This window comes from Xenopus tropicalis, chromosome 8, assembly GCF_000004195.4.
Source record: "Xenopus tropicalis strain Nigerian chromosome 8, UCB_Xtro_10.0, whole genome shotgun sequence".
NCBI classification, from domain to species: domain Eukaryota; kingdom Metazoa; phylum Chordata; class Amphibia; order Anura; family Pipidae; genus Xenopus; species Xenopus tropicalis.
In genome coordinates this window covers 142654552-142678828 of record NC_030684.2, presented here as the reverse complement: position 1 = coordinate 142678828, position 24277 = coordinate 142654552, and the positions used below count along the sequence as shown (strand labels likewise).

The window sequence follows — 24277 nt, the reverse complement described above, 5'->3', positions numbered from 1 at the left end:
TATGGTGCCTGTACTGAGGAGAGCAGGGCATTATGGGTACCTGTACTGAGGAGAGCAGGGCATTATGGGTACCTGTACTGAGGAGAGCAGGGCATTATGGGTGCCTGTACTGAGGAGAGCAGAGCATTATGGTGCCTGTACTGAGGAGAGCAGGGCATTATGGTGCCTGTACTGAGGAGAGCGGGGCATTATGGGTGGCTGTACTGAGGAGAGCAGGGCATTATGGTGCCTGTACTGAGGAGAGCAGGGCATTATGGTGCCTGTACTGAGGAGAGCAGGGCATTATGGGTGTCTGTACTGAGGAGAGCGGGGCATTATGGGTGCCTGTACTGAGGAGAGCAGGGCATTATGGTGCCTGTACTGAGGAGAGCGGGGCATTATGGGTGTCTGTACTGAGGAGAGCAGGGCATTATGGGTACCTGTACTGAGGAGAGCAGGGCATTATGGGTTCCTGTACTGAGGAGAGCAGGGCATTATGGGTACCTGTACTGAGGAGAGCGGGGCATTATGGGTGTCTGTACTGAGGAGAGCAGGGCATTATGGTTCCTGTACTGAGGAGAGCAGGGCATTATGGGTACCTGTACTGAGGAGAGCAGGGCATTATGGTGCCTGTATTGAGGAGAGCGGGGCATTATGGGTGCCTGTACTGAGGAGAGCAGGGCATTATGGTGCCTGTACTGAGGAGAGCGGGGCATTATGGGTGTCTGTACTGAGGAGAGCAGGGCATTATGGTGCCTGTACTGAGGAGAGCAGGGCATTATGGGTGCCTGTACTGAGGAGAGCGGGGCATTATGGGTGCCTGTACTGAGGAGAGCGGGGCATTATGGGTACCTGTACTGAGGAGAGCAGGGCATTATGGGTGCCTGTACTGAGGAGAGCAGGGCATTATGGGTGCTCTAGATTGTAGGGAATAGTAGGTTTGTGTATATCTCTCTAACCGCTCCTTCTCTGTTGCTCTTGCTAACAAATCCTCCACCCCGGTTCCACTCAGTGTGGGGGTTCAGCTCAGTGTGGGGGTTCAGCTCAGTGTGGGGGTTCAGCTCAGTGTGGGGGCACAGCTCAGTGTGGGGGCACAGCTCAATGTGGGGGCACAGCTCAGTGTGGGGGCACAGCTCAGTGTGGGGGTTTAGCTCAGTGTGGGGGCTCAGCTCAGTGTGGGGGCTCAGCTCAGTGTGGGGGCTCAGCTCAGTGTGGGGGCTCAGCTCAGTGTGGGGGTTTAGCTCAGTGTGGGGGCTCAGCTCAGTGTGGGGGCACAGCTCAGTGTGGGGGTTCAGCTCAGTGTGGGGGTTTAGCTCAGTGTGGGGGCTCAGCTCAGTGTGGGGGCTCAGCTCAGTGTGGGGGTTTAGCTCAGTGTGGGGGCTCAGCTCAGTGTGGGGGCACAGCTCAGTGTGGGGGTTTAGCTCAGTGTGGGGGCACAGCTCAGTGTGGGGGCACAGCTCAGTGTGGGGGCTCAGCTCAGTGTGGGGGCACAGCTCAGTGTGGGGGTTTAGCTCAGTGTGGGGGCACAGCTCAGTGTGGGGGCACAGCTCAGTGTGGGGGTTCAGCTCAGTGTGGGGGCTCAGCTCAGTGTGGGGGCACAGCTCAGTGTGGGGGCACAGCTCAGTGTGGGGGCACAGCTCAGTGTGGGGGCACAGCTCAGTGTGGGGGCACAGCTCAGTGTGGGGGCTCAGCTCAGTGTGGGGGCACAGCTCAGTGGTGGGGGTTAGCTCAGTGTGGGGGCTCAGCTCAGTGTGGGGGCACAGCTCAGTGTGGGGCACAGCTCAGTGTGGGGGTTTAGCTCAGTGTGGGGGCACAGCTCAGTGTGCGGGCTCAGCTCAGCGTGGGAGCTCAGCTCAGTGTGGGGGTTTAGCTCAGTGTGGGGGTTTAGCTCAGTGTGGGGGTTTTAGCTCAGTGTGGGGGTTCCGCTCAGTGTGGGGGTTTAGCTCAGTGTGGGGGTTCCGCTCAGTGTGGGGGTTCCGCTCAGTGTGGGGGTTCCGCTCAGTGTGGGGGCACAGCTCAGTGTGGGGGTTCCGCTTAGTGTGGGGGCACAGCTCAGTGTGGGGGCACAGCTCAGTGTGGGGGTTTAGCTCAGTGTGGGGGCACAGCTCAGTGTGGGGGCACAGCTCAGTGTGCGGGCTCAGCTCAGTGTGGGGGCACAGCTCAGTGTGGGGGCACAGCTCAGTGTGGGGGTACAGCTCAGTGTGGGGGGCACAGCTCAGTGTGCGGGGGCTCAGCTCAGTGTGGGGGTACAGCTCAGTGTGGGGGTTTAGCTCAGTGTGGGGGCTCAGCTCAGTGTGGGGGTACAGCTCAGTGTGGGGGTTCCGCTCAGTGTGGGGGTTCCGCTCAGTGTGGGGGTTCAGCTCAGTGTGGGGGTTCAGCTCAGTGTGGGGGTACAGCTCAGTGTGGGGGTACAGCTCAGTGTGGGGGTTCCGCTCAGTGTGAGGGTTCAGCTCAGTGTGAGGGTTCAGCTCAGTGTGGGGGTTTCAGCTCAGTGTGGGGGTTCAGCTCAGTGTGGGGGTTCCGCTCAGTGTGGGGTTTCCGCTCAGTGTGGGGGTTCCGCTCAGTGTGGGGGTTTAGCTCAGTGTGGGGGCTCAACTCAGTGTGGGGGCACAGCTCAGTGTGGGGGCACAGCTCAGTGTGGGGGTTCCGCTCAGTGTGGGGGTTCCGCTCAGTGTGGGGGCACAGCTCAGTGTGGGGGTTCCGCTCAGTGTGGGGGCACAGCTCAGTGTGCGGGCACAGCTCAGTGTGGGGGCTCAGCTCAGTGTGGGGGTTCAGCTCAGTGTGCGGGCTCAGCTCAGTGTGGGGGTTTAGCTCAGTGTGGGGGTTTAGCTCAGTGTGGGGGTTTAAGCTCAGTGTGGGGGGCTCAGCTCAGTGTGGGGGTTTAGCTCAGTGTGGGGGCTCAGCTCAGTGTGGGGGTTTAGCTCAGTGTGAGGGTTTAGCTCAGTGTGGGGGTTCAGCTCAGTGTGGGGGCTCAGCTCAGTGTGGGGGTTTAGCTCAGTGTGGGGGTTTAGCTCAGTGTGGGGGGCTCAGCTCAGTGTGGGGTTTAGCTCAGTGTGGGGGGCTCAGCTCAAGTGTGGGGGTTTAGCTCAGTGTGGGGGTTTAGCTCAGTGTGGGGGTTTAGCTCAGTGTGGGGGCTCAGCTCAGTGTGGGGGTTTAGCTCAGTGTGGGGGCACATCTCAGTGTGGGGGCTCAGCTCAGTGTGGGGGCACAGCTCAGTGTGGGGGCACAGCTCAGTGTGCGGGCTCAGCTCAGTGTGCGGGCACATCTCAGTGTGGGGGCTCAGCTCAGTGTGGGGGCACAGCTCAGTGTGGGGGCACAGCTCAGTGTGGGGGCACAGCTCAGTGTGGGGGTTCAGCTCAGTGTGGGGGCACAGCTCAGTGTGGGGGCACAGCTCAGTGTGGGGGTTTAGCTCAGTGTGGGGGTTTAGCTCAGTGTGGGGGCTTCAGCTCAGTGTGGGGGCTCAGCTCAGTGTGGGGGCTCAGCTCAGTGTGGGGGCTCAGCTCAGTGTGGGGGTTCCGCTCAGTGTGGGGGCCACAGCTCAGTGTGGGGGTTCCGCTCAGTGTGGGGGGCACAGCTCAGTGTGGGGGTTTTAGCTCAGTGGGTGCCTGTACTGAGGAGAGCAGGGCATTATGGTGCCTGTAGTGAGGAGAGCAGGGCATTATGGGTACCTGTACTGAGGAGAGCAGGGCATTATGGGTACCTGTACTGAGGAGAGCAGGGCATTATGGGTACCTGTACTGAGGAGAGCGGGGCATTATGGTGCCTGTACTGAGGAGAGTGGGGCATTATGGTGCCTGTAGTGAGGAGAGCGGGGCATTATGGTGCCTGTACTGAGGAGAGCAGGGCATTATGGGACCTGTACTGAGGAGAGCAGGGCATTATGGGTACCTGTACTGAGGAGAGCAGGGCATTATGGGTACCTGTACTGAGGAGAGCAGGGCATTATGGGTACCTGTACTGAGGAGAGCAGGGCATTATGGGTACCTGTACTGAGGAGAGCAGGGCATTATGGGGTGCCTGTACTGAGGAGAGCAGGGCATTATGGGTACCTGTACTGAGGAGAGCGGGGCATTATGGGTGCCTGTACTGAGGAGAGCGGGGCATTAATGGGTGTCTGTACTGAGGAGAGCGGGGCATTATGGGTACCTGTACTGAGGAGAGCGGGGCATTATGGGTACCTGTACTGAGGAGAGCGGGGCATTATGGGTACCTGTACTGAGGAGAGGCGGGGCATTATGGGTACCTGTACTGAGGAGAGCGGGGCATTATGGGTACCTGTACTGAGGAGAGCGGGGCATTATGGGTACCTGTACTGAGGAGAGCGGGGCATTATGGTGCCTGTACTGAGGAGAGCAGGGCATTATGGGTACCTGTACTAAGGAGAGCAGGGCATTATGGTGCCTGTACTGAGGAGAGCAGGGCATTATGGGTACCTGTACTGAGGAGAGCAGGGCATTATGGGTGCCTGTACTGAGGAGAGCAGGGCATTATGGGTGCCTGTTCTGAGGAGAGCAGGGCATTATGGGTGCCTGTACTGAGGAGAGCAGGGCATTATGGGTACCTGTACTGAGGAGAGCGGGGCATTATGGTGCCTGTACTGAGGAGAGCAGGGCATTATGGGTGCCTGTTCTGAGGAGAGCAGGGCATTATGGGTGTCTGTACTGAGGAGAGCAGGGCATTATGGGTACCTGTACTGAGGAGAGCAGGGCATTATGGGTACCTGTACTGAGGAGAGCGGGGCATTATGGGTGTCTGTACTGAGGAGAGCGGGGCATTATGGGTACCTGTACTGAGGAGAGCAGGGCATTATGGTTCCTGTACTGAGGAGAGCGGGGCATTATGGGTGTCTGTACTGAGGAGAGCGGGGCATTATGGTTCCTGTACTGAGGAGAGCAGGGCATTATGGGTACCTGTACTGAGGAGAGCAGGGCATTATGGTGCCTGTACTGAGGAGAGCGGGGCATTATGGGTGCCTGTACTGAGGAGAGCAGGGCATTATGGTGCTTGTACTGAGGAGAGCAGGGCATTATGGGTGTCTGTACTGAGGAGAGCAGGGCATTATGGGTACCTGTACTGAGGAGAGCGGGGCATTATGGGTGTCTGTACTGAGGAGAGCAGGGCATTATGGGTACCTGTACTGAGGAGAGCAGGGCATTATGGGTACCTGTACTGAGGAGAGCAGGGCATTATGGGTACCTGTACTGAGGAGAGCGGGGCATTATGGGTGTCTGTACTGAGGAGAGCAGGGCATTATGGTTCCTGTACTGAGGAGAGCGGGGCATTATGGGTGTCTGTACTGAGGAGAGCAGGGCATTATGGTTCCTGTACTGAGGAGAGCAGGGCATTATGGGTGTCTGTACTGAGGAGAGCAGGGCATTATGGGTACCTGTACTGAGGAGAGCAGGGCATTATGGGTGTCTGTACTGAGGAGAGCAGGGCATTATGGGTACCTGTACTGAGGAGAGCGGGGCATTATGGGTGTCTGTACTGAGGAGAGCAGGGCATTATGGGTGTCTGTACTGAGGAGAGCAGGGGCATTATGGGTACCTGTACTGAGGAGAGCGGGGCATTATGGGTGTCTGTACTGAGGAGAGCAGGGCATTATGGTTCCTGTACTGAGGAGAGCGGGGCATTATGGGTGTCTGTACTGAGGAGAGCAGGGCATTATGGGTGTCTGTACTGAGGAGAGCAGGGCATTATGGTTCCTGTACTGAGGAGAGCGGGGCATTATGGGTGTCTGTACTGAGGAGAGCAGGGCATTATGGTTCCTGTACTGAGGAGAGCGGGGCATTATGGGTGTCTGTACTGAGGAGAGCAGGGCATTATGGTTCCTGTACTGAGGTGAGCGGGGCATTATGGGTACCTGTACTGAGGAGAGCAGGGCATTATGGGTGTCTGTACTGAGGAGAGCAGGGCATTATGGGTGTCTGTACTGAGGAGAGCAGGGCATTATGGGTACCTGTACTGAGGAGAGCGGGTCATTATGGGTGTCTGTACTGAGGAGAGCGGGGCATTATGGTTCCTGTACTGAGGAGAGCAGGGCATTATGGGTACCTGTACTGAGGAGAGCAGGGCATTATGGGTACCTGTACTGAGGAGAGCGGGGCATTATGGGTGTCTGTACTGAGGAGAGCAGGGCATTATGGGTACCTGTACTGAGGAGAGCGGGGCATTATGGGTGTCTGTACTGAGGAGAGCAGGGCATTATGGGTGTCTGTACTGAGGAGAGCAGGGCATTATGGTGCCTGTACTGAGGAGAGCAGGGCATTATGGGTACCTGTACTGAGGAGAGCAGGGCATTATGGGTACCTGTACTGAGGAGAGCAGGGCATTATGGGTACCTGTACTGAGGAGAGCGGGGCATTATGGGTGTCCTGTACTGAGGAGAGCAGGGGCATTATGGGTGCCTGTACTGAGGAGAGCGGGGCATTATGGGTGTCTGTACTGAGGAGAGCAGGGCATTATGGGTGTCTGTACTGAGGAGAGCAGGGCATTATGGTGCCTGTACTGAGGAGAGCGGGGCATTATGGGTGTCTGTACTGAGGAGAGCAGGGCATTATGGGTGTCTGTACTGAGGAGAGCGGGGCATTATGGGTGTCTGTACTGAGGAGAGCAGGGCATTATGGGTGCCTGTACTGAGGAGAGCAGGGCATTATGGTGCCTGTACTGAGGAGAGCGGGGCATTATGGGTGTCTGTACTGAGGAGAGCAGGGCATTATGGTGCCTGTACTGAGGAGAGCAGGGCATTATGGTGCCTGTACTGAGGAGAGCAGGGCATTATGGTGCCTGTACTGAGGAGAGCGGGGCATTATGGGTGTCTGTACTGAGGAGAGCAGGGCATTATGGTGCCTGTACTGAGGAGAGGCAGGGCATTATGGGTGCCTGTACTGAGGAGAGCAGGGCATTATGGGTGCCTGTACTGAGGAGAGCAGGGCATTATGGGTGCTCTAGATTGTAGGGAATAGTAGGTTTGTGTATATCTCTCTAACCGCTCCTTCTCTGTTGCTCTTGCTAACAAATCCTCCACCCCGGTTCCACTCAGTGTGGGGGTTCAAGCTCAGTGTGGGGGTTCAGCTCAGTGTGGGGGTTCAGCTCAGTGTGGGGGCACAGCTCAGTGTGGGGGCACAGCTCAGTGTGGGGGCACAGCTCAGTGTGGGGGTTCAGCTCAGTGTGGGGGTTTAGCTCAGTGTGGGGGCTCAGCTCAGTGTGGGGGCTCAGCTCAGTGTGGGGGCTCAGCTCAGTGTGGGGGTTTAGCTCAGTGTGGGGGCTCAGCTCAGTGTGGGGGCACAGCTCAGTGTGGGGGCTCAGCTCAGTGTGGGGGTTCAGCTCAGTGTGGGGGCTCAGCTCAGTGTGGGGGCTCAGCTCAGTGTGGGGGCTCAGCTCAGTGTGGGGGTTTAGCTCAGTGTGGGGGGCTCAGCTCAGTGTGGGGGCACAGCTCAGTGTGGGGGTTTAGCTCAGTGTGGGGGCACAGCTCAGTGTGGGGGCACAGCTCAGTGTGGGGGCTCAGCTCAGTGTGGGGGCACAGCTCAGTGTGGGGGTTTAGCTCAGTGTGGGGGCACAGCTCAGTGTGGGGGCACAGCTCAGTGTGCGGGCTCAGCTCAGTGTGGGGGCACAGCTCAGTGTGGGGGCACAGCTCAGTGTGGGGGTACAGCTCAGTGTGGGGGCACAGCTCAGTGTGCGGGGGCTCAGCTCAGTGTGGGGGTACAGCTCAGTGTGGGGGTTTAGCTCAGTGTGGGGGCTCAGCTCAGTGTGGGGGTACAGCTCAGTGTGGGGGTTCCGCTCAGTGTGGGGGTTCCGCTCAGTGTGGGGGTTCAGCTCAGTGTGGGGGTTCAGCTCAGTGTGGGGGTACAGCTCAGTGTGGGGGTACAGCTCAGTGTGGGGGTTCCGCTCAGTGTGAGGGTTCAGCTCAGTGTGAGGGTTCAGCTCAGTGTGGGGGTTCAGCTCAGTGTGGGGGTTCAGCTCAGTGTGGGGGTTCCGCTCAGTGTGGGGTTTCCGCTCAGTGTGGGGGTTCCGCTCAGTGTGGGGGTTTAGCTCAGTGTGGGGGCTCAACTCAGTGTGGGGGCACAGCTCAGTGTGGGGGCACAGCTCAGTGTGGGGGTTCCGCTCAGTGTGGGGGTTCCGCTCAGTGTGGGGGCACAGCTCAGTGTGGGGGTTCCGCTCAGTGTGGGGGCACAGCTCAGTGTGCGGGCACAGCTCAGTGTGGGGGCTCAGCTCAGTGTGGGGGTTCAGCTCAGTGTGCGGGCTCAGCTCAGTGTGGGGGTTTAGCTCAGTGTGGGGGTTTAGCTCAGTGTGGGGGTTTAGCTCAGTGTGGGGGCTCAGCTCAGTGTGGGGGTTTAGCTCAGTGTGGGGGCTCAGCTCAGTGTGGGGTTTAGCTCAGTGTGAGGGTTTAGCTCAGTGTGGGGGTTCAGCTCAGTGTGGGGGCTCAGCTCAGTGTGGGGGTTTAGCTCAGTGTGGGGGTTTAGCTCAGTGTGGGGGCTCAGCTCAGTGTGGGGGTTTAGCTCAGTGTGGGGGCTCAGCTCAGTGTGGGGGTTTAGCTCAGTGTGGGGGTTTAGCTCAGTGTGGGGGTTTAGCTCAGTGTGGGGGCTCAGCTCAGTGTGGGGGTTTAGCTCAGTGTGGGGGCACAGCTCAGTGTGCGGGCTCAGCTCAGTGTGCGGGCTCAGCTCAGTGTGGGGGTTCAGCTCAGTGTGGGGGCACAGCTCAGTGTGGGGGCACAGCTCAGTGTGGGGGTTTAGCTCAGTGTGGGGGTTTAGCTCAGTGTGGGGGCTCAGCTCAGTGTGGGGGGCTCAGCTCAGTGTGGGGGCTCAGCTCAGTGTGGGGGCTCAGCTCAGTGTGGGGGTTCCGCTCAGTGTGGGGGCACAGCTCAGTGTGGGGGGTTCGCTCAGTTGGGGGCACAGCTCAGTGTGGGGTTTAGCTCAGTGGGTGCCTGTACTGAGGAGAGCAGGGCATTATGGTGCCTGTAGTGAGGAGAGCAGGGCATTATGGGTACCTGTACTGAGGAGAGCAGGGCATTATGGGTACCTGTACTGAGGAGAGCAGGGCATTATGGGTACCTGTACTGAGGAGAGCGGGGCATTATGGTGCCTGTACTGAGGAGAGTGGGGCATTATGGTGCCTGTAGTGAGGAGAGCGGGGCATTATGGTGCCTGTACTGAGGAGAGCAGGGCATTATGGGTACCTGTACTGAGGAGAGCAGGGCATTATGGGTACCTGTACTGAGGAGAGCAGGGCATTATGGGTACCTGTACTGAGGAGAGCAGGGCATTATGGGTACCTGTACTGAGGAGAGCAGGGCATTATGGGTACCTGTACTGAGGAGAGCAGGGCATTATGGGTGCCTGTACTGAGGAGAGCAGGGCATTATGGGTACCTGTACTGAGGAGAGCGGGGCATTATGGGTACCTGTACTGAGGAGAGCAGGGCATTATGGGTGCCTGTACTGAGGAGAGCAGGGCATTATGGGTGCCTGTACTGAGGAGAGCAGGGCATTATGGGTACCTGTACTGAGGAGAGCGGGGCATTATGGGTGTCTGTACTGAGGAGAGCGGGGCATTATGGGTACCTGTACTGAGGAGAGCGGGGCATTATGGGTACCTGTACTGAGGAGAGCGGGGCATTATGGGTACCTGTACTGAGGAGAGCGGGGCATTATGGGTACCTGTACTGAGGAGAGCGGGGCATTATGGGTACCTGTACTGAGGAGAGCGGGGCATTATGGGTACCTGTACTGAGGAGAGCAGGGCATTATGGTGCCTGTACTGAGGAGAGCAGGGCATTATGGGTACCTGTACTAAGGAGAGCAGGGCATTATGGTGCCTGTACTGAGGAGAGCAGGGCATTATGGGTACCTGTACTGAGGAGAGCAGGGCATTATGGGTGCCTGTACTGAGGAGAGCAGGGCATTATGGGTGCCTGTTCTGAGGAGAGCAGGGCATTATGGGTGCCTGTACTGAGGAGAGCAGGGCATTATGGGTACCTGTACTGAGGAGAGCGGGGCATTATGGTGCCTGTACTGAGGAGAGCAGGGCATTATGGGTGCCTGTTCTGAGGAGAGCAGGGCATTATGGGTGTCTGTACTGAGGAGAGCAGGGCATTATGGGTACCTGTACTGAGGAGAGCAGGGCATTATGGGTACCTGTACTGAGGAGAGCGGGGCATTATGGGTGTCTGTACTGAGGAGAGCGGGGGCATTATGGGTACCTGTACTGAGGAGAGCAGGGCATTATGGTTCCTGTACTGAGGAGAGCGGGGCATTATGGGTGTCTGTACTGAGGAGAGCGGGGCATTATGGTTCCTGTACTGAGGAGAGCAGGGCATTATGGGTACCTGTACTGAGGAGAGCAGGGCATTATGGTGCCTGTACTGAGGAGAGCGGGGCATTATGGGTGCCTGTACTGAGGAGAGCAGGGCATTATGGTGCTTGTACTGAGGAGAGCAGGGCATTATGGTGCCTGTACTGAGGAGAGCAGGGCATTATGGGTGTCTGTACTGAGGAGAGCGGGGCATTATGGGTGCCTGTACTGAGGAGAGCGGGGCATTATGGTGCCTGTACTGAGGAGAGCGGGGCATTATGGGTGTCTGTACTGAGGAGAGCGGGGCATTATGGGTACCTGTACTGAGGAGAGCAGGGCATTATGGGTACCTGTACTGAGGAGAGCAGGGCATTATGGGTACCTGTACTGAGGAGAGCGGGGCATTATGGGTGTCTGTACTGAGGAGAGCAGGGCATTATGGTTCCTGTACTGAGGAGAGCGGGGCATTATGGGTGTCTGTACTGAGGAGAGGCAGGGCATTATGGTTCCTGTACTGAGGAGAGCAGGGCATTATGGGTGTCTGTACTGAGGAGAGCAGGGCATTATGGGTACCTGTACTGAGGAGAGCAGGGCATTATGGGTGTCTGTACTGAGGAGAGCAGGGCATTATGGGTACCTGTACTGAGGAGAGCGGGGCATTATGGGTGTCTGTACTGAGGAGAGCAGGGCATTATGGGTGTCTGTACTGAGGAGAGCAGGGCATTATGGGTACCTGTACTGAGGAGAGCGGGGCATTATGGGTGTCTGTACTGAGGAGAGCAGGGCATTATGGGTGTTCTGTACTGAGGAGAGCAGGGCATTATGGTTCCTGTAATGAGGAGAGCGGGGCATTATAGGGTGTCTGTACTGAGGAGAGCAGGGCATTATGGGTGTCTGTACTGAGGAGAGCAGGGCATTATGGTTCCTGTACTGAGGAGAGCGGGGCATTATGGGTGTCTGTACTGAGGAGAGCAGGGCATTATGGTTCCTGTACTGAGGAGAGCGGGGCATTATGGGTGTCTGTACTGAGGAGAGCAGGGCATTATGGTTTCCTGTACTGAGGAGAGCGGGGCCATTAATGGGTACCTGTACTGAGGAGAAGCAGGGCATTATGGGTGTCTGTACTGAGGAAGAGCAGGGCATTATGGGTGTCTGTACTGAGGAGAGCAGGGCATTATGGGTACCTGTACTGAGGAGAGCAGGGCATTATGGGTACCTGTACTGAGGAGAGCAGGCATTATGGTTCCTGTACTGAGGAGAGCGGGGCATTATGGGTGTCTGTACTGAGGAGAGCAGGGCATTATGGGTACCTGTTACTGAGGAGAGCAGGGCATTATGGGTACCTGTACTGAGGAGAGCAGGGCATTATGGGTACCTGTACTGAGGAGAGCGGGGCATTATGGGTGTCTGTACTGAGGAGAGCAGGGCATTATGGGTGCCTGTACTGAGGAGAGCGGGGCATTATGGGTGTCTGTACTGAGGAGAGCAGGGCATTATGGGTGTCTGTACTGAGGAGAGCAGGGCATTATGGGTGCCTGTACTGAGGAGAGCAGGGCATTATGGGTGCCTGTACTGAGGAGAGCGGGGCATTATGGGCTGTCTGTACTGAGGAGAGCAGGGCATTATGGGTGCCTGTACTGAGGAGAGCAGGGCATTATGGTGCCTGTACTGAGGAGAGCGGGGCATTATGGGTGTCTGTTACTGAGGAGAGCAGGGCATTATGGTGCCTGTACTGAGGAGAGCAGGGCATTATGGTGCCCTGTACTGAGGAGAGCAGGGCATTATGGGTGCCTGTACTGAGGAGAGCAGGGCATTATGGGTGCTCTAGATTGTAGGGAATAGTAGGTTTGTGTATATCTCTCTAACCGCTCCTTCTCTGTTGCTCTTGCTAACAAATCCTCCACCGCCCGGTTCCACTCAGTGTGGGGGTTCAGCTCCAGTGTGGGGGTTCAGCTCAGTGTGGGGGTTCAGCTCAGTGTGGGGGCACAGCTCAGTGTGGGGGCACAGCTCAGTGTGGGGGCTCAGCTCAGTGTGGGGGTTTAGCTTCAGTGTGGGGGCTCAGCTCAGTGTGGGGGCTCAGCTCAGTGTGGGGGCTCAGCTCAGTGTGGGGGCTCAGCTCAGTGTGGGGGCTCAGCTCAGTGTGGGGGCACAGCTTCAGTGTGGGGTTCAGCTCAGTGTGGGGGGTTTAGCTCAGTGTGGGGGCTCAGCTCAGTGTGGGGGCTCAGCTCAGTGTGGGGGCTCAGCTCAGTGTGGGGGTTTAGCTCAGTGTGGGGGCTCAGCTCAGTGTGGGGGCACAGCTCAGTGTGGGGGTTTAGCTCAGTGTGGGGGCACAGCTCAGTGTGGGGGCACAGCTCAGTGTGGGGGCTCAGCTCAGTGTGGGGGCACAGCTCAGTGTGGGGGTTTAGCTCAGTGTGGGGGCAACAGCTCAGTGTGGGGGTTCAGCTCAGTGTGCGGGCTCAGCTCAGTGTGGGGGCACAGCTCAGTGTGGGGGCACAGCTCAGTGTGGGGGTTTAGCTCAGTGTGGGGGCACAGCTCAGTGTGGGGGCACAGCTCAGTGTGGGGGCACAGCTCAGTGTGGGGGCTCAGCTCAGTGTGGGGGCACAGCTCAGTGTGGGGGTTTAGCTCAGTGTGGGGGCTCAGCTCAGTGTGGGGGCACAGCTCAGTGTGGGGGCACAGCTCAGTGTGGGGGTTTAGCTCAGTGTGGGGGCACAGCTCAGTGTGGGGGTTCAGCTCAGTGTGGGGGTTCAGCTCAGTGTGGGGGCTCAGCTCAGTGTGCGGGCTCAGCTCAGCGTGGGAGCTCAGCTCAGTGTGGGGGTTTAGCTTCAGTGTGGGGGTTTAGCTCAGTGTGGGGGTTCCGCTCAGTGTGGGGGTTCCGCTCAGTGTGGGGGTTCCGCTCAGTGTGGGGGCACAGCTCAGTGTGGGGGTTCCGCTTAGTGTGGGGGCACAGCTCAGTGTGGGGGCACAGCTCAGTGTGGGGGTTTAGCTCAGTGTGGGGGCACAGCTCAGTGTGGGGGCACAGCTCAGTGTGGGGGTTTAGCTCAGTGTGGGGGCACAGCTCAGTGTGGGGGCACAGCTCAGTGTGGGGGTTTAGCTCAGTGTGGGGGCACAGCCTCAGTGTGGGGGCACAGCTCAGTGTGGGGGTTTAGCTCAGTGTGGGGGCACAGCTCAGTGTGCGGGCTCAGCTCAGTGTGGGGGCACAGCTCAGTGTGGGGGCACAGCTCAGTGTGGGGGTACAGCTCAGTGTGGGGGCACAGCTCAGTGTGCGGGGGCTCAGCTCAGTGTGGGGGTACAGCTCAGTGTGGGGGTTTAGCTCAGTGTGGGGGCTCAGCTCAGTGTGGGGGTACAGCTCAGTGTGGGGGTTCCGCTCAGTGTGGGGGTTCCGCTCAGTGTGGGGGTTCAGCTCAGTGTGGGGGTTCAGCTCAGTGTGGGGGTTCAGCTCAGTGTGGGGGTACAGCTCAGTGTGGGGGTTCCGCTCAGTGTGAGGGTTCAGCTCAGTGTGGGGGTTCAGCTCAGTGTGGGGGTTCAGCTCAGTGTGGGGGTTCCGCTCAGTGTGGGGGTTCCGCTCAGTGTGGGGTTTCCGCTCAGTGTGGGGGTTCCGCTCAGTGTGGGGGTACAGCTCAGTGTGGGGGTTCAGCTCAGTGTGAGGGTTCAGCTCAGTGTGGGGGTTCAGCTCAGTGTGGGGGTTCCGCTCAGTGTGGGGTTTCCGCTCAGTGTGGGGGTTCCGCTCAGTGTGGGGGTGCCTCAGGGCTCTGTGCTTGGTCCCCTGCTTTTCTCCCTGTACACTCTCTCTCTAGGAGACCTTATTTCTTCTTTTGGTCTTAAATACCACTTATATACAGATGCCCCCAGATATATTTAGGCCCCCCCGCACTAACCGCTGATGTACAAACCCAGATTGGTAACTGCCCCCTGGGTATCTCCCCCTGGATGAACAGGCGCCAGCTCAAACTTACCCTAAACCTGAGCCCATGGTCTTCCCGCCCAAACCTGGCCCTCCTCCTCCTTTCACCATTACTATTGACGGCATGATCATTAACCCTGTAAATTCTGCATGCTGCCTTGGGGGTATCTCTGACCAGTCCCTCTCCTTCTCTAACCATATTAATAACACTGCCAAACCTGCCGCTTTTTCCTCCGCAATATTGCCAAGATACGCCCCTTTCTTTCCCAAGTAACAGCTAAAACACTATTCCATGCCCTTATCCTTTCCCGCTTAGATTACTGCAATCTCCTACTAACCGGCCTCCCAGACTCCCACCTCTCTCCCCTGCAATCAATTTTAAAGTCTGCTGCCAGGATCCTCCTGCTCTCTCCTAAGAGGGAACCTGTTCAGCCTCAATTAAGCTCACTAGCATGGCTGCCTGTTAGGCAAAGGAGCTTACAGAATCCTTCTACTAACATTCAGCCCTTCCCTCCTCTGCTCCTCACTACATTCCCTCACTGGTCTCCCTGCTCCTCACTCCATTCCCTCACTGGTCTCTCTGCTCCTCACTACATTCCCTCACTGGTCTCTCTGCTCCTCACTCCATTCCCTCACTGGTCTCCCTGCTCCTCACTCCATTCCCTCACTGGTCTCCCTGCTCCTCACTACATTCCCTCACTTGTCTCCCTGCTCCTCACTACATTCCCTCACTGGTCTCCCTGCCCCTCACTACATTCCCTCACTGGTCTCTCTGCCCCTCACTACATTCCCTCACTGGTCTCCCTGCTCCTCACTCCATTCCCTCACTGGTCTCCCTGCTCCTCACTACATTCCCTCACTGGTCTCCCTGCCCCTCACTACATTCCCTCACTGGTCTCCCTGCCCCTCACTACATTTCCTCACTGGTCTCCCTGCTCCTCACTACATTCCCTCACTGGTCTCCCTGCTCCTCACTACATTCCCTCACTGGTCTCCCTGCTCCTCACTACATTCCCTCACTGGTCTCCCTGCCCCTCACTACATTCCCTCACTGGTCTCCCTGCTCCTCACTCCATTCCCTCACTGGTCTCCCTGCTCCTCACTCCATTCCCTCACTGGTCTCCCTGCCCCTCACTACATTCCCTCACTGGTCTCCCTGCCCCTCACTACATTCCCTCACTGGTCTCCCTGCTCCTCACTCCATTCCCTCACTGGTCTCCCTGCTCCTCACTCCATTCCCTCACTGGTCTCCCTGCTCTTCACTCCATTCCCTCACTGGTCTCCCTGCTCCTCACTCCATTCCCTCACTGGTCTCCCTGCTCCTCACTACATTCCCTCACTGGTCTCCCTGCTCCTCACTCCATTCCCTCACTGGTCTCCCTGCTCCTCACTACATTCCCTCACTGGTCTCCCTGCTCCTCACTCCATTCCCTCACTGGTCTCCCTGCACGTTCCTGGTCGTCTCCTCCGCTCCTCTCAGATACTCTGTCTTTTTACACCATCCACACCCACTGCGCTCTCTCGGCTTAACCCTTTCTATCTCGCTGCCCCTTCCCTCTGGAACTCTATCCCTGAATCCCTCCGTAGGGAACACTCACCCACTCTCAGCTGTTACCTTCTGGGGCACTAAAACATTATTTTGCCCAGTCCTGCGCTTAAGGGCAAATGCCCATACCTGGTGCCTCTTACCTTCCAGTTTGTGCCTGTATGTTACCCAACCACTCAGACTGTAAGCTCTACGGGGCAGGGACCTCCTTCCTACTGTGTCTCATATCACATGGCACTTATATATATATATTGTATTTATTTATTATATCACTCGTCCTCCCTGTGTGTAATTGTGTATTCTGTGAGATTGTACAGCGCTGCGTACCCTTGTGGCGCTTTATAAATAAAGTTATACATACATACATACATACATACATACATACATACAGTGGAAGGCAGGACAGTATGGGTTGCTGCAGTCAGGGGGCAGTATGGGTCGCTGCAGCCAGGGGGCAGTATGGGTCGCTGCAGCCAGGGGGCAGTATGGGTCGCTGCAGCCAGGGGGCAGTATGGGTCGCTGCAGCCAGGGGGCAGTATGGGTCGCTGCAGCCAGGGGGCAGTATGGGTCGCGGCAGCAGGGGCAGTCAGGGGGCAGTATGGGGCGCCGCAGTCAGGGGGCAGTATGGGGCGCCGCAGTCAGGGGGCAGTATGGGGCGCCGCAGTCAGGGGGCAGTATGGGGCGCCGCAGTCAGGGGGCAGTATGGGGCGCCGCAGCCAGGGGGCAGTATGGGTCGCCGCAGCCAGGGGGCAGTATGGGTCGCCGCAGCCAGGGGGCAGTATGGGTCGCTGCATTTATACCCGACGTCTCTGTGCCATTTGCTGCCCCAGAAGGGAAGGAACCATTGGCCTCTGTACTCAGGGAGAGTATTACAGGTCTCAGCACTAAGTGAGGTAAAAAATTGCATTCTGGGTAGAGAGGTGCATTGTGGATCTGTGGTACAGCACATAGAATTAACCCCGGGGCTCCCCATTCCTCTCTCCCAGGGGGCCGGTATTTGGGGTAGTGATTGGTTCCTCACAAAGGGATCTGTGCCGCACCCAATGGTGCCCTAGGGACAGCGCCACCAATAGAGTCTCTGCCGCCATAACTGTATCCCATGTCTCTTTAGGGTTTGGCTGGCCGGCATGAAAATCACCCGCCCGTCGGTCTCTGTGGGGCGCTATAAGATGGTCAAGCACAAGGTTGACCAGGGCAACGAGAAGAACCCGTACAGGTGAGGCCAAAAGCCCAAATCCCGAGGGCCCCCTTAGCCAATGGGGCCCCTAAGAACCTCTCACTTCCCCTGCAGGCTCGACCTCCTCAAAAGGACCCATAGGATGTGGAAGGCGGACGGCATGAACTCGCTGACCTACACGCTGCTCGAGAGAGCGCTGGAACCGCTCTACACCAACGTGACGGTAGATGTGGGGGAGGACCCCCGGGCAAAGAAACCCCTCCGAAACGACTCTGCTATAAATGGGGCAGAACTATTTGCAGAAGGAATTAAGGGCCCCGCTGTGGCCCCGGCTCCGGTGGTTGCCGAGAAAGTGCCCCTGCCCGGGGCAAATGACCCAGACAGAGCAATAGGGCAGGAGCAGCAGATACGAGAGGTTCGGAGCGCGCAGGATGAGAAAGGGAAAGAAGGAAAGGCCGAGGTACAAAAAGTGCAAGCTCAGGGGCCACAGAGTAGTCCTCCCGTCTAAAGGGACTGGGCGGGGCCTCTCTCAAAGCTTCTGATTGGTTGTTGCTGCTCAGAGACGATTTGGGCGGGAGTTGGAAGCTTCTACCTCTCTCTTATTTTTTGTTATATTTGCAGCAGTGAGAGCTGAATGTGGGAGATTATGGGATGCCGTTGTTGTTGCCGCCAGCGCCATTCCTTAGCCAGGAGCTCGGTTATAATGGCCGACCCCATTCCTACAGCAGGAGAATGTGTGCCTCTGGGGGTGCCTTCTCCCAAAAACTGATCCCCCCACCCAGAGACTGCTAATGGGGCCAGCGGGCCCCCAGGAAATATATGAAGGATATTGCCTCCAATGTAATGCCCTTAGCTGCCGGGGGATCCCAAAATGGCCGACCAGTTGGGGATCCCCAAGGCAACAATAATCCTATAAAATCATTTTAGGCCTCAGGAGAAGCTGTAGACGGGGGTGGGAGGAGCTTCCCTTGCCCCAAACCAATGTCACTACTGTGCTGTTTCATAAATAACCGGTGCCTCGGGGGTGGGTGCCTCTTTTGGGGAGGGCGGGGGAAGAAAATGACCCTCTATTTATAGTATATACAGAGGATATACAGGGCAGCCAAGAGGGGTGGTTTGACTTTAAATTAACTCTTAGTATGCCCGAGATCATTTGCAATTGGTTTTTACTTTTTTTGGGTGTTTCGATTTTTGTTCTGCAGCTTGGAATTTCAGCAGCTATCTGGTTGCTAGAGCTTTGCTTACCTTAGCAACCAGGCAGTGGTTTGAATGAGAGACTGGAATACGAATAAAAGGGGGAGCCAGATAAGCAATACAGAATAACAATAATGGTAAAATGGTGGCCTCACAGAGCTGTAGGTTTTAGGCTGTCAGGCAAATAATTTAAAAACTGTATAAAAAAAAGAGACCAATTGCAAAGTTGCTAGGCATAGGACATTCTATAACATATAAAGGTTTTATTGGGGGCAGTTGCAATGAAGACTACCCTGGTACTGATTGATAGGCTGGTCCCCACCCTGGCGCCGACAGATAGGCCGGTCCCCCCCCTGGCGCCGACAGATAGGCCGGTCCCCCCCCCTGGCGCCGACAGATAGGCCGGTCCCCCCCCCTGGCGCCGACAGATAGGCCGGTCCCCCCCCCTGGCGCCGACAGATAGGCCGGTCCCCCCCCTGGCGCCGACAGATAGGCCGGTCCCCCCCCTGGCGCCGACAGATAGGCCGGTCCCCCCCCTGGCGCCGACAGATGGCGCCAGGGGGGGGACCGGCCTATCTGTCGGCGCCAGGGGGGGGACCGGCCTGACAGATAGGCCGGTCCCTCCCCTGGCACCGACAGATAGGCCAGTCCCCCCTGGTGCAGATAGGCCAGTCCCCCCGGCTAGCGGTTAGCTATAGGCTCTGTGGCTTTGCGGCCCCCCTGAGTCATTGGTTAGCTTAGCTTGCTACCAAAACACTGGACCTGGGATTTAATTGGTCACTGAAGGTGTATCACATGACAAGCCAATGAGTCAGTCATTCCTCCACTTGGTATAAAAGACCAATCTGCTTTATTTATTACCATGTTCTATACAGACAAAGCAGAATCCATATGAATAGAGCTGTTCCAGTACCTGGTACCGGTGCGTACGTCTCGGGGTTCTGGTTGCCACCGACCCATGAATAGCTGGGGGCTAAAAACCGGGAATCTGCCCCCTTGTAGCTCTTCCCCCTTCCACCCCGATGCTCCAATTAGGGACCCCACAGTGATGGCGGGGCCGGAGATGCTAATGCCCCAGCAGGCTGTGCACGGCTTGCCTGGCGTTATATATACAGTCATTCACGGAGACGCCATGGTAAGAGGCGCCAATGAGGCTCAGGGGCAAGGAAAGTTGGCGCGTGTAGGCGGAGATGTTCCCTGCGGGCAGAACAGAAAGCTCAGAACCAGCAGCGCAGGCAGAATAGCAGAGCTGTTAGTACGTTGGCAGGCAGCCATCTTTTTGGGATGATTTACCCCGGGGGGCAAATGCTGCCCATGAATGGTACTTACCTGTGCGCCGCCAGTGTCCCAGCGTGTACTGAGGGATGCAGTCCTGTCGGGGGGCAAACACAAACGGGGTCAGCTACAAACTGGGCTCACTACATATGGTTACGGACTCAAGGTACCGACAGTAACACTTTACAGCAGTGCTGTGATTATTATTAAGTATAATCATGCCCCCTGTGCCCCTATGCAGGAATAAACCTGTACCCCCTGTGCCAGTCTATAGGTGGATAGTAAGGGGGGGGGGCAGTCACCTTATTAATGTTCACAATACTCCGGCTCGGCTTGTCCCGCACCCCCAGCTGCTCAGCGGCCGCAGTCTTGGCCAATTCTAGGACCTTCTCGGAGGACACGGCGTCGGGGTCCCCTATGCTGCTTTCAAACCATGCGCCCCCCAGCATCACCTTGTGGGAGGAAAGGGAAAGCAGTCAGATAAACGACAAATCATAAAGGGAAAAATACATTATTAAAGGGGAAGTTAAATGGCTGAGGGGTAGTTGTTAGGCACCCCCCCCCCCAGGGGTTCTATCTGCCCGCTTTCTACCCTGGGCGGCACTCCTGCTTCCACAGAGACCCCTAATTAATCTGAACCAGGGACTGTGGAAAGGAGACAAATTCAGCAGACGGAGCAGACAATGTGAAGTCGGCCAATTGGGCGGCAGGAAACCTGAGGCCATTGGTTAATCTGTTTATCAAAGAAAGGCAACGGTGGCCCTAAGAACGGCAGGGGGGGCAGCTGGGAGAAAATATGGATTATAGAAAGGGGTCCTTGGTTATGGGGGGGCCCCAGGCTTCCCAATGATACCAAACAGGGACTGCCTATACCCACCAGTTAGGGGGGATAGTTTCTGGGGGGCTGGGACAGGAGACACCCCTCATGTTTGGTATCATTCTGATCGCCCACATATGGGTTAAAACAAGCCCCTACTTTCCTGGCCACTCCCCCTCATGCATATAGTAATGAGGGAGGGGCCCAGCGGGGGATAAAAAGGGCCACAGACCCAGGGATTCTTCAGCTCATTCTGGAGGTCCCAATCTATTGGGGGGGGGGGCTCAGGATTCCCATACTGTTGCCTCGGTAACGTACATAGGGTTCTCTCTGTGTCTTATTCCCTTTTATTTTATTTACGGTGTGTGTGTGTGTGTGTCTGTCTCTGTAATATCTGTATAAATGCACTGTTTGCCTTTGTAATATTAAATATAAAATGTAATAAGTTCCGTCTTTTGGCTCTAAAGACTCACCTACCGTGTTTACATGTGGATATTAACTGCTTGGCTGTGTGAGTATTGAGCCAGTTCAGTGTAAATACTAATTAACCAGTTGACTGCTAGCAGGGGGGGGGGGGGGTGTTTGTATTTAACCCTTTGGCTGCTAGACTAAGACATTATCACTGAGAAGGCCGGCCGGTTACCGTAAGTCGGGTGGAGCTGGAGCCCCGCTTGTTGTGCTGTGGGAAGGCAATGGAGTCATACACTATCCCAAGCAGCGCCCGCTCCTCCGTTGATGGGATCAGGTGCCCGAAGCCCTGGGGAACAGGAGACGGTGAAGGGTTAAACCAACTGTCAGCTTCCACTGGGAGTAACATGTACAGAGGGCATAGGAACAACATATACAGTGGCGCTCTTGTACCGTGTATGGGAAGTGTCCGATTCATTTATGGCAAGAACAGCAGCCCAGTCTCACTTTATGGCAGTGCTTGCAGAGTAAGTTACCCTTTATTTACAGTTAGATCAATGTATCCCCTCCCCTTTATTCCTAGTGCCCCTATTACCCACAATCCAAACTGTAGGTGTCAGACTAGGGGTGCAACTGTTGGATGATTTTGGCCAATTCGGGGGCTTCCTAAACCTAAACCCTGAGCAGGAAGCTACGGCGGCGCCGGCACAGAGGATATTGTGGCATTTTGCACAGAGACGCAGCACCGGCCCCTCCTCCCCCCACTCACCGAAATGGGCAGAACTTGCCCTTCATATTGCAGGTTCACTACAGCCACCGTGGCCGAACTCATCTGCCGCAGCTCCTTCACTAACGGCTCCAGGTCTGGGGGGAGCAGGCAGCCAAGGTCTGGGGGTAATGAGCAATAACCATTATGTACCAGCAGTCAGTATGGGGGGGCACCCACATAAGGATCAGGCAGAGCTGTACAAATAGGGGTAACGGCCCCGGGGCCCCGTAGCAGTGCTGCCGAACCTGAGGGGGGTTTAGCCTGGGCCTTATGGAAATCTGTTTATAGGTTTACTTACCCTTAGCCGGGAGAGCACTGAGTATATAATCGGCGGTGATGCTGCCGTCGGGAAGCTTGATCTGATGGAAACAAGAAAAACCCAATAAAGTAAAATATTCCTGCTCCCTGCTAGGATAATAGGGCAGTTGTTTGCCAATTTGTTGCTACGGAACCACATGCCCCAGCAACGGGGCGGGAATCTGAATGACAGGTTAGAGAAGATGTATAGGAGGTGTTGCTAAGGTCACTGACCCTAGTAACAAGCTCATGCTTGTTCCAGGTTCAAGCGAGGCAGAATATAAAGGTGAATTCTAGGGGGAAGAAGACAAAATGAGCACAAGGAGGCCGCCCCATGAGTACCTTCCAGCCATTGTCTGCCGTCCTCTCCAACTGCCTTATGGGAGTGTCCTTGTGAATTTCTACCCCTCTCTTCCTCAGGAAATCCTCCAGCGCCTCAGACAGGGTCTGCATCCCACCCTGCAGGGACCACTGGCTCCAGCGCTCCTGCTTGGATCTTCGGATCAGCTCAGAATCCACAGGGGGGCCCTTATCTAATACAGACAAGAGACCAATGAGAAGATCAGCGACAGATCCAACTTGCCCTGAGACAGCCTAGAGTAGCCGGCCCTATCTGCACTCCCTATGCACGGCCAGTCAGCCACAGCAGCTCTGTATCTTCTACCAGAGAGCCCCAAATATCTGCTTGGGTTTATGAATATGAGAGGGAGCTGCCATACGGCTTCATCTAGCAGCTAATATGGGGAATAAACTGTAGGTGAATGTTGGCCTGATGGTGCAAGAGCTCCCTCTAGTGGCGCAAATGTTATCAATCTTCTTTTACATAGTGCTGACATATTCCACAGAGCTGTACAGAGATTAAACATCATTCCCATCAGTCCCTGCCCCAGTGAGCTTACAATCTAAGGTCCCTATCCCATTCCCATCAGCCCCTGTCCCAGTGAGCTTACAATCTAAGGTCCCTATCACATTCCCATCAGTCCCTGCCCCAGTGAGCTTACAATCTAAGGTCCCTATCACATTCCCATCAGTCCCTGCCCCAGTGAGCTTACAATCTAAGGTCCCTATCACATTCCCATCAGTCCCTGTCCCAGTGAGCTTACAATCTAAGGTCCCTATCACATTCCCATCAGTCCCTGCCCCAGTGAGCTTACAATCTAAGGTCCCTATCCCATTCCCATCAGCCCCTGTCCCAGTGAGCTTACAATCTAATGTCCCTATCCCATTCCCATCAGCCCCTGCCCCAGTGAGCTTACAATCTAAGGTCCCTATCCCATTCCCATCAGCCCCTGTCCCAGTGAGCTTACAATCTAAGGTCCCTATCACATTCCCATCAGTCCCTGCCCCAGTGAGCTTACAATCTAAGGTCCCTATCACATTCCCATCAGTCCCTGCCCAGTGAGCTTACAATCTAAGGTCCCTATCCCATTCCCATCAGCCCCTGCCCCAGTGAGCTTACAATCTAAGGTCCCTATCCCATTCCCATCAGCCCCTGCCCCAGTGAGCTTACAATCTAAGGTCCCTATCCCATTCCCATCAGCCCCTGTCCCAGTGAGCTTACAATCTAATGTCCCTATCACATTCCCATCAGCCCCTGCCCCAGTGAGCTTACAATCTAAGGTCCCTATCCCATTCCCATCAGCCCCTGCCCCAGTGAGCTTACAATCTAAGGTCCCTATCCCATTCCCATCAGTCCCTGCCCCAGTGAGCTTACAATCTAAGGTCCCTATCACATTCCCATCAGCCCCTGCCCCAGTGAGCTTACAATCTAAGGTCCCTATCACATTCCCATCAGCCCCTGCCCCAGTGAGCTTACAATCTAAGGTCCCTATCCTATTCTCATCAGTCCCTGCCCCAGTGAGCTTACAATCTAAGGTCCCTATCACATTCCCATCAGTCCCTGCCCCAGTGAGCTTACAATCTAAGGTCCCTATCACATTCCCTTAACCCCCTGCCCGAAGGAAGCTTGCAACTATCACAGTCACATACACTAAGGCCAAAGTTTAGTTTAGAGGGGGGCTCACAAAGCACAGTATATACATATTTAGGGAGACGCTGTACTCCCTGCACTATAAAGCAGCCGTGTCTGATCAGTGGCCTTTGGTTGGGGGAGCAAGTGTCACATGTTCCTTACCCCCGCCTGTCGCCATCCCCAGAATGACCGATCTCCGTTTGACCTCTGCTTCATAAAGGAACGGGAAACAGGAGCGCACACTGAGTTTTCGGCAGTCCCCGGCAAACACCCCGCGGCACAGGCTGTCGATGACAATGTCTGCCAACTGGGGAGAGAGGGGAAGGCTGTGAGCCAAACTGGGAGCAATGGAGCTAAATGACCCTGTTACACAGCAAATAATTCCCTCTGCCATTTAACCTTTTATTCTTGAACCAACAAATGTATTTGTAGCTGTAATATTGGTGTGTAGGCGCCATCTCAGTGCCTTGTGCCTGAGTCTGAGCTTTCAGCCAGCGCTACACATTAGAACTGCTTTCAGCTAACCTATTGTTTCTCCTACTCCCATGTAACTGGAGGAGTCTCAAGCCGGACTTGGATTTCTTACTATTGAGTGCTATTCTGATACCTACTGGGAGCTGCTATCTTGCTCCCTTCCCATTGTTCTGCTGATC

General features: G+C 56.2%; 2 protein-coding genes across 4 annotated transcripts in view; one reads left to right on the top strand and one right to left on the bottom strand.

Annotated features, from left to right (window-relative positions):
* LOC116406683 (beta-1,4-galactosyltransferase 3-like) overlaps positions 1-17948 on the top strand; it is a 78293-nt gene extending 60345 nt beyond the window's left edge. The window contains exons 6-7 of the mRNA XM_031891312.1: positions 16827-16931; positions 17007-17948. Of these exons, the coding sequence (XP_031747172.1) occupies positions 16827-16931; positions 17007-17400 (499 nt within the window). The 3' untranslated portion in view covers positions 17401-17948. The remainder of the gene's footprint in view (positions 1-16826; positions 16932-17006) is intronic.
* A 960-nt stretch (positions 17949-18908) lies between these two features.
* Positions 18909-24277, bottom strand: part of ppox (protoporphyrinogen oxidase) — an 8009-nt gene continuing 2640 nt past the window's right edge. For all 3 annotated transcript variants that reach the window (XM_002942432.4, XM_031891594.1, XM_031891593.1), the window contains 8 exons: positions 23787-23931; positions 21995-22185; positions 21654-21714; positions 21356-21474; positions 20822-20935; positions 19664-19813; positions 19416-19458; positions 18909-19283 (listed from right to left, as the gene is read on the bottom strand). In XM_002942432.4, the coding sequence (XP_002942478.2) occupies positions 19153-19283; positions 19416-19458; positions 19664-19813; positions 20822-20935; positions 21356-21474; positions 21654-21714; positions 21995-22185; positions 23787-23931 (954 nt within the window). In that variant the 3' untranslated portion in view covers positions 18909-19152. The remainder of the gene's footprint in view (positions 19284-19415; positions 19459-19663; positions 19814-20821; positions 20936-21355; positions 21475-21653; positions 21715-21994; positions 22186-23786; positions 23932-24277) is intronic.